This window comes from Vulpes lagopus, chromosome 4, assembly GCF_018345385.1.
Source record: "Vulpes lagopus strain Blue_001 chromosome 4, ASM1834538v1, whole genome shotgun sequence".
In the NCBI taxonomy this organism is placed as follows: Eukaryota; Metazoa; Chordata; class Mammalia; order Carnivora; family Canidae; genus Vulpes; species Vulpes lagopus.
The window spans coordinates 89,277,694-89,290,227 of record NC_054827.1 but is presented as its reverse complement, the minus strand read 5'-3'; the positions used below and the strand labels follow the sequence as shown (position 1 = coordinate 89,290,227).

At 43.5% G+C, this 12,534-nt stretch overlaps 1 protein-coding gene across 11 annotated transcripts in view; it reads left to right on the top strand.

The window, feature by feature from the left end:
• The window catches only part of PDE8B (phosphodiesterase 8B), a 276,868-nt gene that overhangs the window by 243,101 nt on the left and 21,233 nt on the right, over positions 1-12,534 (top strand). For all 11 annotated transcript variants that reach the window (XM_041752398.1, XM_041752397.1, XM_041752396.1 and 8 more), the window contains 2 exons: positions 3,664-3,706; positions 7,692-7,769. In XM_041752398.1, coding sequence (XP_041608332.1) covers positions 3,664-3,706; positions 7,692-7,769 — 121 coding nt within the window. The remainder of the gene's footprint in view (positions 1-3,663; positions 3,707-7,691; positions 7,770-12,534) is intronic.

Here is a 12,534-nt window from a genome sequence, read left to right as displayed (position 1 = left end):
TCCCACCCCTAAAGGGAACACTGTTCTGAATACTTAACTGCCAATGAGTTTTGCCTGTCTTAGAGTTGTGTACGGTGTCTACACTCTTATGCTTGGCTTCTTTGACTCGTCACCATGTTTTGAGAGGCATCTATGTTGTATATATCAGTAACTTTTTCCTTTTTTCTTTTTATTGCTGAATAGTATTCCATTGCATCAGTTGACCACAGTTAGTTTTCCTCATTGATGAACATCTGGGGGTTTTCCAGTTTTAGGCTCCTTTGAATAGTCTTTTTATGAACAATATATGCTTTTGTTTGTTTTGGGTCAACACTTGGAGTTGAACTGCAGGCTGAGGAGGGTCCTAGGGTTAGGTATATGTTTAATTTTATAAGAAACTGCCACCCCTGTTTTCAGAGAGATTATACAAGCTTCTGTTCTCTCCAGCACTGTATGAGAGTTCCACTTGTTCCACAGCCTTGACAAAAGCTCTTAGTTTTAGACACTGTGGTGGGTGTGTGGAGAAAATAAAAATTTTAAATGGTTATTCCTGATGAGGAAAACAATAAGATGACCCTGAAATCTCTCTCCCACACACATACACACAAAATCTAGAGTTTGTAGTGCCTTTTAGAGCCAAGCACAATCAAATTTTTGTAAACAAAGCATTTAGCACAAGGACAGCATCACATTTGTGGGAACCTATAACATTTTAAATAAAGGTTTAAAATTATGCATTCTTCCCCAAAAAACAAGTTGTAAGTGTAAGCTTCCAAGGACTTGCTAAGAAATCCCAGCTTTGAGCTCTGGCAAGAGCCGTGTGGGCCAAGGCCAGCAGTATTCACGCTGTAGTAACTTAGCACTAAGGCTTTGGGTTTCCTGGGGACACACATAGCAGAATTCCCAGTCATTACTTCTGTGGACACATTTTACACTTTAGGCTTGCTTTCACAAGAGGAAAACCAGACAAAAACAGTCCACAGACAGTGCTTGATACGGGGACGTTGAATTATGCTTTGCTTTGGCTTACATGTCACAGAAACTGGAGAGAGCAGAGATTCAGGCCTTCCCCATAATTTCAGAGGAGACGGTATTTTGAACAGCTGGCCTGCTCGCACACAGAGAATGGTGTCCTGAGACCCCAGTTAAACAGGCCTGGGCCCAGAGCTTCCTTTCCAGGTCCCCCTGTAGGGAGCGGCATGACAGAGGGGAAGGGGCTTTAGAGCCAGATGACCATGGTTGGGAATTGGACGCTGTGGGTACCCAGTGGGGGGCTCAGGCACAGACACCTCAGCTCCCTGTCAGAGGCTCAGGGACACCATCCTGCCTAGACCGACTGTAGCTGTGGGGGTGCCAGCAGGTGCCAGACAGGTGGGGGACTGCTGCTGTGGTCGTGGCCACAGGACAGCCCCAGGCCCAGGTTCCCTACCTGCCTGCCTCCCTGAAAACAGCAGCTAGGGAGCAGCTCCCCCCATTGACCTCGTCAGCGTCAGCGCAGGTGGGAAATGTGGGAACTCAGTCCCAGGGGAAGCACTCCAGCTAAGTTATGCCTGGGGGTCAGGCTCCGGGACCAAAGTTGGAATGCCTAAAGAATTGGTTCCTGTGAGCGAATGTTCAGGTGTAAAAGGGGCCGGGAGGGGCGGTGGTCGGAAGAGGGGGCAGAGCCCTGGGCCCAGGCCCTGAGGAATGCTGGGCAGAGGATGGGGAAGGGGGCCTGGCGCGGGGCCCTGCGGCAGGTGCGGGCAGAGCCTCAGCTTGAAAGCAAGTGACGTCGGGGAGTGCTCCCAGGCTTTGTTCCTGTCCCTTGGAGCGGTGGTCAGAGGCCGATGAGCCACCTCGGGGCAGTGGTCGTGCGCCGGGTAGTGCGTCCAGCTCCAGAAGCGCCAAAATCTGCGTCCTGGGGGAGAAATCTCAGCAGATGGGAAGTTCCCTCAGCAGACCTACCCCCCCCCCCCGGGGCCTCGTCTCCCCCCGCCCTCTCCTTCCCCGGGACCAGGGTGCCCCGGCCCCAAAGGCAGGGCTGGGCCTGCATCCATGGGCCTAGCCTTCAGCGGCTCCATCTGGACAGAACACAAAACCTGAGCCGACCTCGTAGGAGCTGCTCAGGTCATTCGGCTCACCTGTGATGGTCAACAAAAGAGGAGACGGGCTGTTTTGGGTAATCAGGAAAGTTGTAGGGCCGTGTTCCTGAAGGAAAGAGGGACTGTGATTCAGAGAAATAAGCTGAGTATGTAAAGATCATACTTGCCTTTGAGCTAAAGCTTATTGAGTAACAATTTGCAAGACAAAAGTATTCACTTGGTATGTATAAAAAAATCACGCTGCACTCAGTACCTTTAAGCAAATGGTCTTTATGTATAAAGGAAAAGCATAAAGCAGTTATTCACAGAAGAAATAACAAGGTCCTGGAGTTATGGGATAAACGTATCACAGCCCTTAGTCACATTTTGACCGAGAGCTCACGTGGGCTGGCTGTGTAATTATTTCTGTAATTATGTGGGCCAGACTAGGTGGAGTGATTCATAGAACCCCCCCCTCCTTTCTTTTTAACACTTCAGTTTTATGTGGTTATTTTTCAATGGTTCATCAAGCCAGAACATTGTACCTGTTATCTGATCTATGGGGAACTTCTGGCACTTACAGTTGGTCCTGCTAAACCATAGCATTCTTCCTTCAGAGTTGTCTCGTTTTTCTTTTTTTATTTATTTATGATAGTCACACACACACAGAGAGAGAGAGAGAGAGAGAGAGAGAGAGAGGCAGAGACACAGGCAGAGGGAGAAGCAGGCTCCATGCACCGGGAGCCCGACGTGGGATTCGATCCCGGGTCTCCAGGATCGCACCCTGGGCCAAAGGCAGGCGCCAAACCGCTGCGCCACCCAGGGATCCCTGTCTCGTTTTTCAAATTAACTTATCCCACTCATTGAGTAGGTACAAAGACTTGATTGTCCAAGTAAACTAGAACAGGTGATTTAGCAGCGTGATTATAAGTGTGCTATAGCTAGATGTACCCCAGTAACAGTGTCTTAATTATAAACAGAAAAAAAATCAATATCCCAAAGCATGTTTATTATTTCCTAGTATTAATGACTTGATCATTCGACAGATATTTATTGAGTTAGCATAAAATCATTAGGACACAAAAAAATTTGGTAAGAAGGAACTAGGTGTTAAGCTGCATAAGTTCAGATCTCATTGTGAATAACATTTTGTAAATCAACTGTGTTGTTGAGCATTTGAAGAACTTTTTAGAGAGGTTTTTAAAAACCCTTGGTTTAAATTCAGAGTACTTTAATACTATAGAAAAATTTCTAACATGTCTGAAATATAAGTAGGTTACATATTAGCCTTATACAAATTTTTGTTATAGCTTTTTATCTTTCTGCATTTCTGCAGTGGTCCAAATGGAAACAGCTGGGGGGAGGGGTAGATGTCCTGGTTAGGAAGTACATCCCTTGGGCATCCCCTTGCTCTCAGGCTCGGCCATTCTATGTGTCTGATTGTAATAGCGCATTCGTTGTATTATCACTTGGTGTACATCTTTCATCTGTTCATATTATCTGTGTAACTTCTTGATGTCTTAAATCTTCAGGCTTTTTAATGAAATTGTTTGGCTGGAAATGTAGCTAATACCATATTTTAAATTTCTTTCTCTTGTTTCACCAAACTTTTGAACAACTTTAGCTTCACAAGGTTCATCGTGATTCAACAGACAATTCTCAGACAGGTGAGAATACTTCAATTTCACTCTTACACACTCCAGTGGCATTTGTGGGTTCAAGTCTGTAAATTACTCGGAAAAAGTTGAGATTGACATTCACCACCCCAGAATTTGGATCACTAAAATTTGAGCACTGATACTGGAAGGCTGGAGAGCCAGAATAAAAGCAAAATCGCTTCAAAAGTCTGGAATCTTGATTCATGGCAACCTTTTCTACTGAATGCCTTCCCCATCCTGGTTTTATTTTGCTGGCTAGAGACCTTGGAGCACCGATAAACCCAAAAGAAAGAGTGGCCCAGAAGTCCAGGGGAGCTCTGGTGACAGTAGTAGCTCTTGGTGACAGTATGATGAGCAAGGGCGGACTGCCCGGCCTGGAGGTCAAGAGCACTGAGGCACCGTTTCAGCGCCCACTCCCTTGCTTTGTATCTTGGGCAGTACTCTGACCGTTCGTGTCCTCTACCCTCAAATGAGGCCGAGACCAGATGACTACTGCATTTGAAAGGTTAGGAGTTCTCTGATCATTAGAGGGAAAATCAGTCTGCTCTCAAAGATTTAAAATTCTTCCTCCTGCATACACATTAGTGGTTTGCCCCGCCGCTAATGCATAAAGTTAGACCCTGGACTACATATTTAGTCCCTCTCCTTGTTTCTGGGATGGTCCGTATTTTAGCCTACTCAGGCCTAATTTGATCCTTCTGAGTTTTAGTTTCTTTGTTTGTAAAATGAATTAACAAAGTCCATCTCGTTGTTATGAAGCCTAGAGGAGGAAGTTTACCTAATATCCATTAGTAACCTGACATTTAACCCTTGGGTGTCGTCCTCCCATTCCCCTCTCCTTGTCCTTCCTCTGCCCTTGCCTCTCTCCCTCCCTCCCTCTGGGTGTGTGTTTCTCTCTGTCTCTGTCTCCGTGTCTCTCTCTCTCTCTCTGATGTTTTAGTTTATTTCTTGTAACTCTTACAGCAAGAGTATCATTTTAGCTAACTTAGGAGCTTCTGGATGACAAAACTGTTGCTAGCATTTTCACATCCTTTACGGTGGCTGGCATTGCCTTGCACATAACAGACTCAATAAAAATGCTCATGGAACATGGATAAGTTGAAACTATCCCATCTTAGAAAACATAGGCTCTGCCATTTGACCAGCTCTTTGACTTTGAGCTGTGTAATCTCTCCAAGTTCCCATTTTCTCAGTGGTAAAATGAAGGTCACACTATGTAGCTTTCAGAATTGCTGTAATGATCATATAAGGTAACTTCTAAACTGAAACACTGAAACACATTGGTGCAGAGTAGGTGCTCAGTAAATGTTAGCTGTTTCTTTAAAAATTTGTTGACACTATATCCCTTTTTGCCATTGAATAAATTTATTTAAATTTCCTTTATCCTTATTTTCTCTGGTTTTTAAATTCATTCCATGAACATCTGTTGGGAGAATGAACGATGAATTATTTGAATTTAATGGCCTTTATTGAAGAATAATTTCTCCAAGCTTTAATAATTTCTATTGCTTATATTCTCTTAGTTTTAGCTAAGATAAAATCATGAAAAATAAGTATTAGATATTTTTGAATAATTTCTAGTAAATGATTTAGAATTCAGCCAGATAGCCATGGTTACAGCCATGAGACTAACTTCACTACCTTAGTTTTATTTAGAAACTTAAATTTTGAGGAATTCTTGATTTTTTAAATCTTGAATATAATCTTAAATCTTTATTAAGTTAGACAACTTATTATGTGGTAAATGCATGTTAGGAATGTGTGATTATTAAATCCCTGAACAGGACTTAAAGGAATGTCTTGCAAGTAATAACTGTGACTTTTTCAGGGTTTGAAAGATGCCATATAATCCTAACCATGTCATTTAAAGTACTTCCACCCATAGAGACCTTTATAAATATTGAAACTCCTATCCAAGGTCAGGAAAATCACCAATATAGAATCTGGAAGACAAATGAGGCAAAGGGACAGTGTAAATATTTTAAGTTACATCATTTAAGACAAGGCTGTATAGTTATGGTGATTGGAGCAGCTTCATAATAGTTCTGCTTTTTTACTTTATGCTGTATAAATAGGATTCAAGTTTACTTATTGATTTAAGTTTTTAAAATTGAACCAGATTTTTTGGGACACTACAGTAAATGGTTAAAAAGGTGATCCGGAAAAAAGTATTTAAAACATATTTTGAAGTGAAAACAGCAAATGGTAGAGCAATATTGTAACATGATCCCACATGTGCCTGGAAAGAAGGTATATTTGCAAATGAACAGGTGTAACCCATAACATTAGCCAGCACGAACTGCATAGTTACTGTGTGGCAGGCACGGTGCTAGGTGCTTTCCACGGACGAACTCCTATGTGCCTCTAGAGCCTATGAATCAGATGCTCCACTTGATAGATATGGATACTGAGACACAGAGAACGAACATCCTCCAGGTTACACAGCTGGTGGATGGCATGGTGGAGACGAATTTTGTTTGGCGGTTGGGCTCTGAAGCTTGTTCTCTTTTTTTTTTTTTTTTTTTTTTTTTTTTTTTAAATTTTTTTATTTATTTATTTATTAGTCACACACACACACACACACACAGAGAGAGAGAGAGAGAGGCAGAGACACAGGCAGAGGGAGAAGCAGGCTCCATGCACTGGGAGCCCGATGTGGGATTCGATCCCGGGTCTCCAGGATCGCGCCCTGGGCCAAAGGCAGGCGCTAAACCGCTGCGCCACCCAGGGATCCCTGAAGCTTGTTCTCTTAACTGCAGTTCTATCTTGTACTTTTTGTGGTGTTAATAGACAATTCTTAAAAGAGTATTATCTCATCTTTATCTTTCTTGGATTATGAACATGGGAATTTTTTTTTCTTTCTTGGACTATTGGTGTTTGAGAAATGCACTCTCTCTGCTGGAACCTGCCTGTCTGCCTCCTGTCTTAGCCCAGTAAGGAGCAATTCTGTTGTGATGAAGTTCCTCTCCTTGCTACTTGGGTTACTCCCATAAGTATCCAGTGCCCTGAAAATGCAAGTTTCTGAAGCCAACTCTGCTGCCCTGACATTTTTGTCTCCTGGTCCTGACTGGTAGCGTGCACTATGTGCTTCAGTCTTGTATTAATTCAACAGCACATTTTGAGTGTTAAATTCAAAGTTGGGAAAGACTTAAGCAAAATTTAAGTGCTTTTCCTCCTCAGAAAATAGGTACAAAAGTGAGAGTTAAGTCATACAAATTGTTGGTATTAAAAATGTACCTCGTCTTCTTTTCCTTCTTGGGATTGGCAGTAAGTCTCATTTGATAAAATTACATCCTCAGGATAACCTAGAAGACCATCTGGAGGTCTGACCTTTCAGAGGGGCCTAAAATTACTCCATATTAGTTTCTCAAATAAATTCAAGTTTCTGTGCTTTCACCAGTATTTTATTTCAGCAGATATCCCCTAACAGTCTTCCACACCCAGTTACATGTACTGTTCTTCAAGTCAAAATGAACTCCCAAAAATTTCCCCCAATTTTTAATGTTTATTTTTTAAGGATTTATTTATTTATTTTGGAGCATGCATGCGCCAAAGGGGTGGGGAGGAGCAGAGGGAAAGAATCTCAAGCAGACTCCCCACTGAGTGTGGAGCTAGATGCGAGGATTGGTCCCATGACCCTAAGATCATGACCTGAGCCAAAATCAAGAGTCAGATGCTTAATCAATTAAGCCACCCAGGCATCCCTTTTAATTTTTATTTTTAAAATGTATTTTATTAATCAAATGAAAAACTCTTAATAATAAGCCCTATTATCATGATATAATGAGGTGCCTCAAGAGTATCATTTTACAATTAACATGACTGATAATTTTGTGTTGATGATTTGAAGAAAAAGTAGTTTGCTGTTTCTTGAAAATATTTGTAGTGCTTAAAAAGAAATCTCATTTTCTTAATAAAGGGGAAATGTGTCTAAACTTCACCTGTAAATAAGCTAAAAACTACTCACTTTCTGTTACTAATTTGAAATCCTTAGAGTCTCATTCATTCAGATACAAGAACAGACGGAAAGAGTCCATTGATGTGAAATCGATATCATCTCGAGGCAGTGATGGTAAGAAGTTTTTCAGATTTCCTTGACCTTTTTAAAGTGTAGAAGATGACAGAGAAATATACTCAAGAATTTGTCAGCATATAAATAAAACCCCAAGTAATAGGGTTTTAATGAAACTTGCTTTCTTTCTCTATAAACTGAATATTTTTAGGCCTTTTTATTTTTATTTTTTTACTTTTACAGTATTTGTCCTCTTGGAAATGATATTATGATTATTCCTGGTTGGCTTGAAGTGTGTTGAGCCACATAACCACCAGAGCAGCTCAGTGGTCACTCTGGTTGCAGAGAGGGAACCCAGAGTCCTGGCTTCCCAATTTAAATGCAAACCCAGTTTTCAGTGTACCTGTTACACACCTTTACCCCTAATAAAATGTCATAGAAACTCTGTGAGACAGAATTTAGCAGCATAACAGTTCTTCTCTGCAAAGCAGAATTTACCAGAACATTATTTGAGTTCAGTCAGGCATAAGTAATCATTTGGATTTGCAGGGCAATGAGAAAGTCAAAGATGATTCTGAAATTTCATTCCTAGGTACCTGGGAAAATATGAGTAATATTTTCAAAAGTAGGAGTCTCCATGTATGGCTAGGGTTAGGGGTTGAGGAGAAAATGATGAGTTTTATTTTGGTGGATGTGGCAAGGAAGCTAAAATGTAAGACAGGTATTCAGAGCTAGAGATATGGCTTTGGGAGTCCTAGAGGTGACAGGTGAAGCTGTAAGCAGAGGGAAATCTCTAAGGCGTGTGTGTGGGGTGGGGGCCTGACGGTGGGCATGTGTGTGGGGTGGGGGCCTGACGGTGGGCAGAGGGGAGAAAAGAGAGTCTAAGTCCAAGACTTGAAGGCACACCTTCAGTGAGCGGGGAGGCAGGAGAAATAGGGCCAGTGCAGAGCACAGGAGAGCTGGCCGTGAAGCAGGAACAATAGGGGAGCAAGAGAAAGGAGATGGCCAGCAGTAGGACACGCCGCAGAGAGCAGCGAGCATAAGAACTGAGAACAGACTAGTGGGATTTCCCTCATTCGTTCTAAGGGGCATGAGGAGAGGTGGTTAGTAACTGTGAGAGAAAGGAGAGAACAGGGTGGCCACTTCAGAGAATAAATAGGAAGGGCAAGTAAGGGACTTTGCAGTCCTTCGGGCCAAAGTGGGAAAGCCGAGTATGAGGGAAGTGGCTAAACTAGCAAGAACCGAAGACTAGAGATGAGATGAATAATTAAGAGAGGAAGATGGATAAATCACAGGACACGCAAAGGATGGGGGCCAAGAATGTAAAAAAAAAAAGAGGGACTGAAATATTTACAGGTGTACGTAGGACATTTTAGGTGGAGAGGATAATGGATGAGAGAATTTGAACTGAATTAGTTTGGTTTTCAGTGTAGAGTTTGAGACAGGATCGTCATCTCCAGAACATGAAGAAGCGGGGCTACAGAACACAGAAGAGGGCTGCAGTGATGGCTGAGCAGCAGGTGGGCGGGGCTCTCTGGATACCGGCTAGATTAAATTATCACGGCTATAACATGAGGACTTTGTCCCTCCTACCTGCCTCACAGGCAGTAGTAGGAACATCTGATGAGAATAGGGCTTTTATTTATTTTTTAAATATTTTTTAAAGATTTTATTTGAGAGAGAGTGATCATGAGAGAGAGTGCGAGTGCGCACGAGAGAGCAGTAAGCACAAACAGCAGGAGTGGAAGAGGCAAAGGGAGAAGCAGGTTTGTCACTGAGCGGGGAGCCCAGCCCAGGGCTCGATCCCAGGACCCGGACCTGAGCTGAAGGCAGACACATAACCAACTGAGTCACCCAGGCACCCTGGAAACAAGGCTTTTAGAGTAAAGCTTCTCCCTTCTGAATTTTTACCCTTATGGAAGCATTACCTGTTAAAAACAAAAATGACAAACAAAATGGCTGAGTAGGACGACCCTCCCCTTACCTCACTCCACAGATACCGCTAGATAGAACCCAGTTAACAACCCAAAGACCGGCAGAAGTCCACAGCTGAGTGTGGAGAGGAGTCCACACAGGGGAGAGTAGGAAGGGAAGAGCCATGTTTGGGAGCTAATCAGACCCGTGGGAGGGAGGGACGCACAGCCCTGGAGAGGGGAAAGAAAAGAGCCTCATGCCAGGCACCCCAGGCACCAGGAACCCCCATAACATTTGGCTTTGAAAAACAGAAGAACAAAATTTCAAGAGTTTCCACAATCAGTGGGCTTAACATCTGGGACTTTAAAAATCAGTCTGAGATAGCCAGGAGAGTGAGAGAAACTGAGTGCCCGCCCTTAAAGAGAGAGTACAACAAACAGCCCCTCAGAAATAGAGCATAGAAACAATAGCTTGAATAATGCTTGGGGTATACATGAGGGACATTGTTTACTAACCTCAGAGAGTGTGTTGTAGGGGCAAGGATGGTCAGAAGACTTCTCCAGAAACAAAAGAGCTGGCAGGCACCAACTTCCTCTCCTCCCTGCAGCTTGGGTACATGGATACCTACTGGAACCAGTGCAGTGCCCACACTCACTACGTAGCTGGCTAACGGTGCATCTCACCCTGGTGTTTTCTTGCAAACTCGCCCTCTTCAGCCAGGTCCCAGCTCCAGGTCTCTTCACATAGCAGACCCACATAAACCCTAACATAGGGTCTACCTGGGTCAGAAAGGGACATACCTCTTCCCAGGTCCTGGTGGCACAGCTGGGGGGACAGTACCAGGTCTTAGGGCCTAGCTCTGACAGTTGTGGCTGCTGGAGGGGGCCCTCACTTAGAGCCTCCTACTTAATAGGCCTAAGCCCACTAAGCCTGGCTATTTGAAGCACAGGTGGTGGACCCAGGTGGCTTGACTTGCCCAAGACCACAGTGAACCTGAGGTGGCTCAGCTTTGTGGGCTCCAGGGTAGTTGGCAAATGAAGGCCATTAGAGGGTTGAGCAAGCCCAGCCTCAGCCCGGGGTTTCAGGTGCTGCCAAAGGAAGCCTGGATCGGGTTAGTTTTACTGTGGATCTCCTATTCTCCTGTGGACCTGCCACTTCGCAATAGGCCCTTGGCCAGAGCCCATCCAAAGCCTGCCAGGTGCAAGCAGCCCCAACAGGGACTAGCAGCACTCCAAAGTCACTACTGCTCTGGGAACAGGGGAAGATAACCACACACCCCAGTTTGGTTGCAGCCCTAACAGTGGTCTAGGGGCCAACATCTGGTCTGACTACAAGCCCTGCCTGCCAAGAAGTTTCTCAGAGGACCACACTCAGGGAAGTGCCCTGAAAACAGTGTTCCTGCCTCTCTGGCAAATGCCTGGCCTGACTCAACTCAAGCCCAAGGCAGCCCCAGACTGGCCCACTAAACACAGGAACTAAACCCTGCCCACAATAGGCAAAAAGCCATTGCAGTCAACTGGACCAAAGGAAAAACTGCTCAGTCACAACAGTAGGGTGCATACAACAAAGAGAAGACAGCCCTCAAGTAGCAGGTTCTGATGAACAGAGGACACTGCACTGCAGGGCCCTATAGGACCTCTTCTTCACAAGGCCACTACTTTCAAGAGCAGGAGTTGTAGATGACTTTCCTAGTACATAAGAACAGAGACAAAATGAGGAGAAAGAGGAATATGTCCCAAATGAAAGAATAGGACAAAATCGCAGCAACAGAGCTACACAAAACAGAGAACAGAAATATGACTGATAGAGAATTTAAAGTCATGGTCATAAAGATACTCACTGAACTTGACTTGAGAAAAGAGTGGAAAACCTCAGTGGGTCCCTTAACAAAAACATAGAAACCATCAAAAAGAACCACAGATGAAGAACTCAATAACTGAAACTAAAAATACACAAGCTGGAATAAATAGTAGGCTAGAGGAAGCAAAGGAATGGATCAGCAATCTGGAGGACAGAGTATTGGAAAGTAATCAAGCTGAACAGGAGAGAGAACAAAATAATTAAAAATTAAAATAGACTTAGGGAACTCAGTGACACCATCAAACCCAACAACATTTACAATATAGAGATCCCAGAAAGAGAAGAGAAAGAAGCAGAAAATTTTCTGAAGAAATAATAGCTGAAAATGTCCTAAATTGGGGGTAAGAAACAGAAATAGAGATCCAGGAGGCACAGAGAGCCCCCAGTAAAATGAACTCAAGGAAGTCAACACCAAGATGGATAGTAATTAAAATGATGAAAAGTAGTGAGATAGGGAGAACTTTAAAAGCAGCAGGAGAAAAGGAAACCATTACATACAAGGGAAAGCCCATAAGGCTATCAGCTGATTTTTCAGAAACTCTGCAGACCAGAAGAGAAGGCTTGATATAGTCAACGTGCTGAAAGAAAAAATACCTGGAGCCAAGAATACTCTATACAGCAAGGTTATCATTCACAGTAGGAGAGAGTAAGTTTCCCAGACAAACAAAAGTTAAAGGAATTAATCACCACTGAACCAGCCCTATGAGAAATGTTAAAGGGGATTCTTTTGAGTGGAAAGGAAAGACCATACGAAAGAGTAGGAAATGTAGGAAGCACAAAAGCAGGAAACCAGACAAGGGAGTCACAAAATAAAAGGATGTCACCATATACCTAAAACATGGGAGTGGTGAGAGGAGTAAAGAATGGTTTCATATTAAGTGACCATCAACTTAATATAGACTGTTGTTACATGAATAAGATGTTACATATAAACCTAATGGTAACCACAAATCAAAAACCAGTAATGGGGGCACCTATGTGGCTCATTCGGTTAAGCAGCTGACTCATGGTTTCAGCTCAGGTCATGATCTCAGGGTTGTGAGATAAAGCC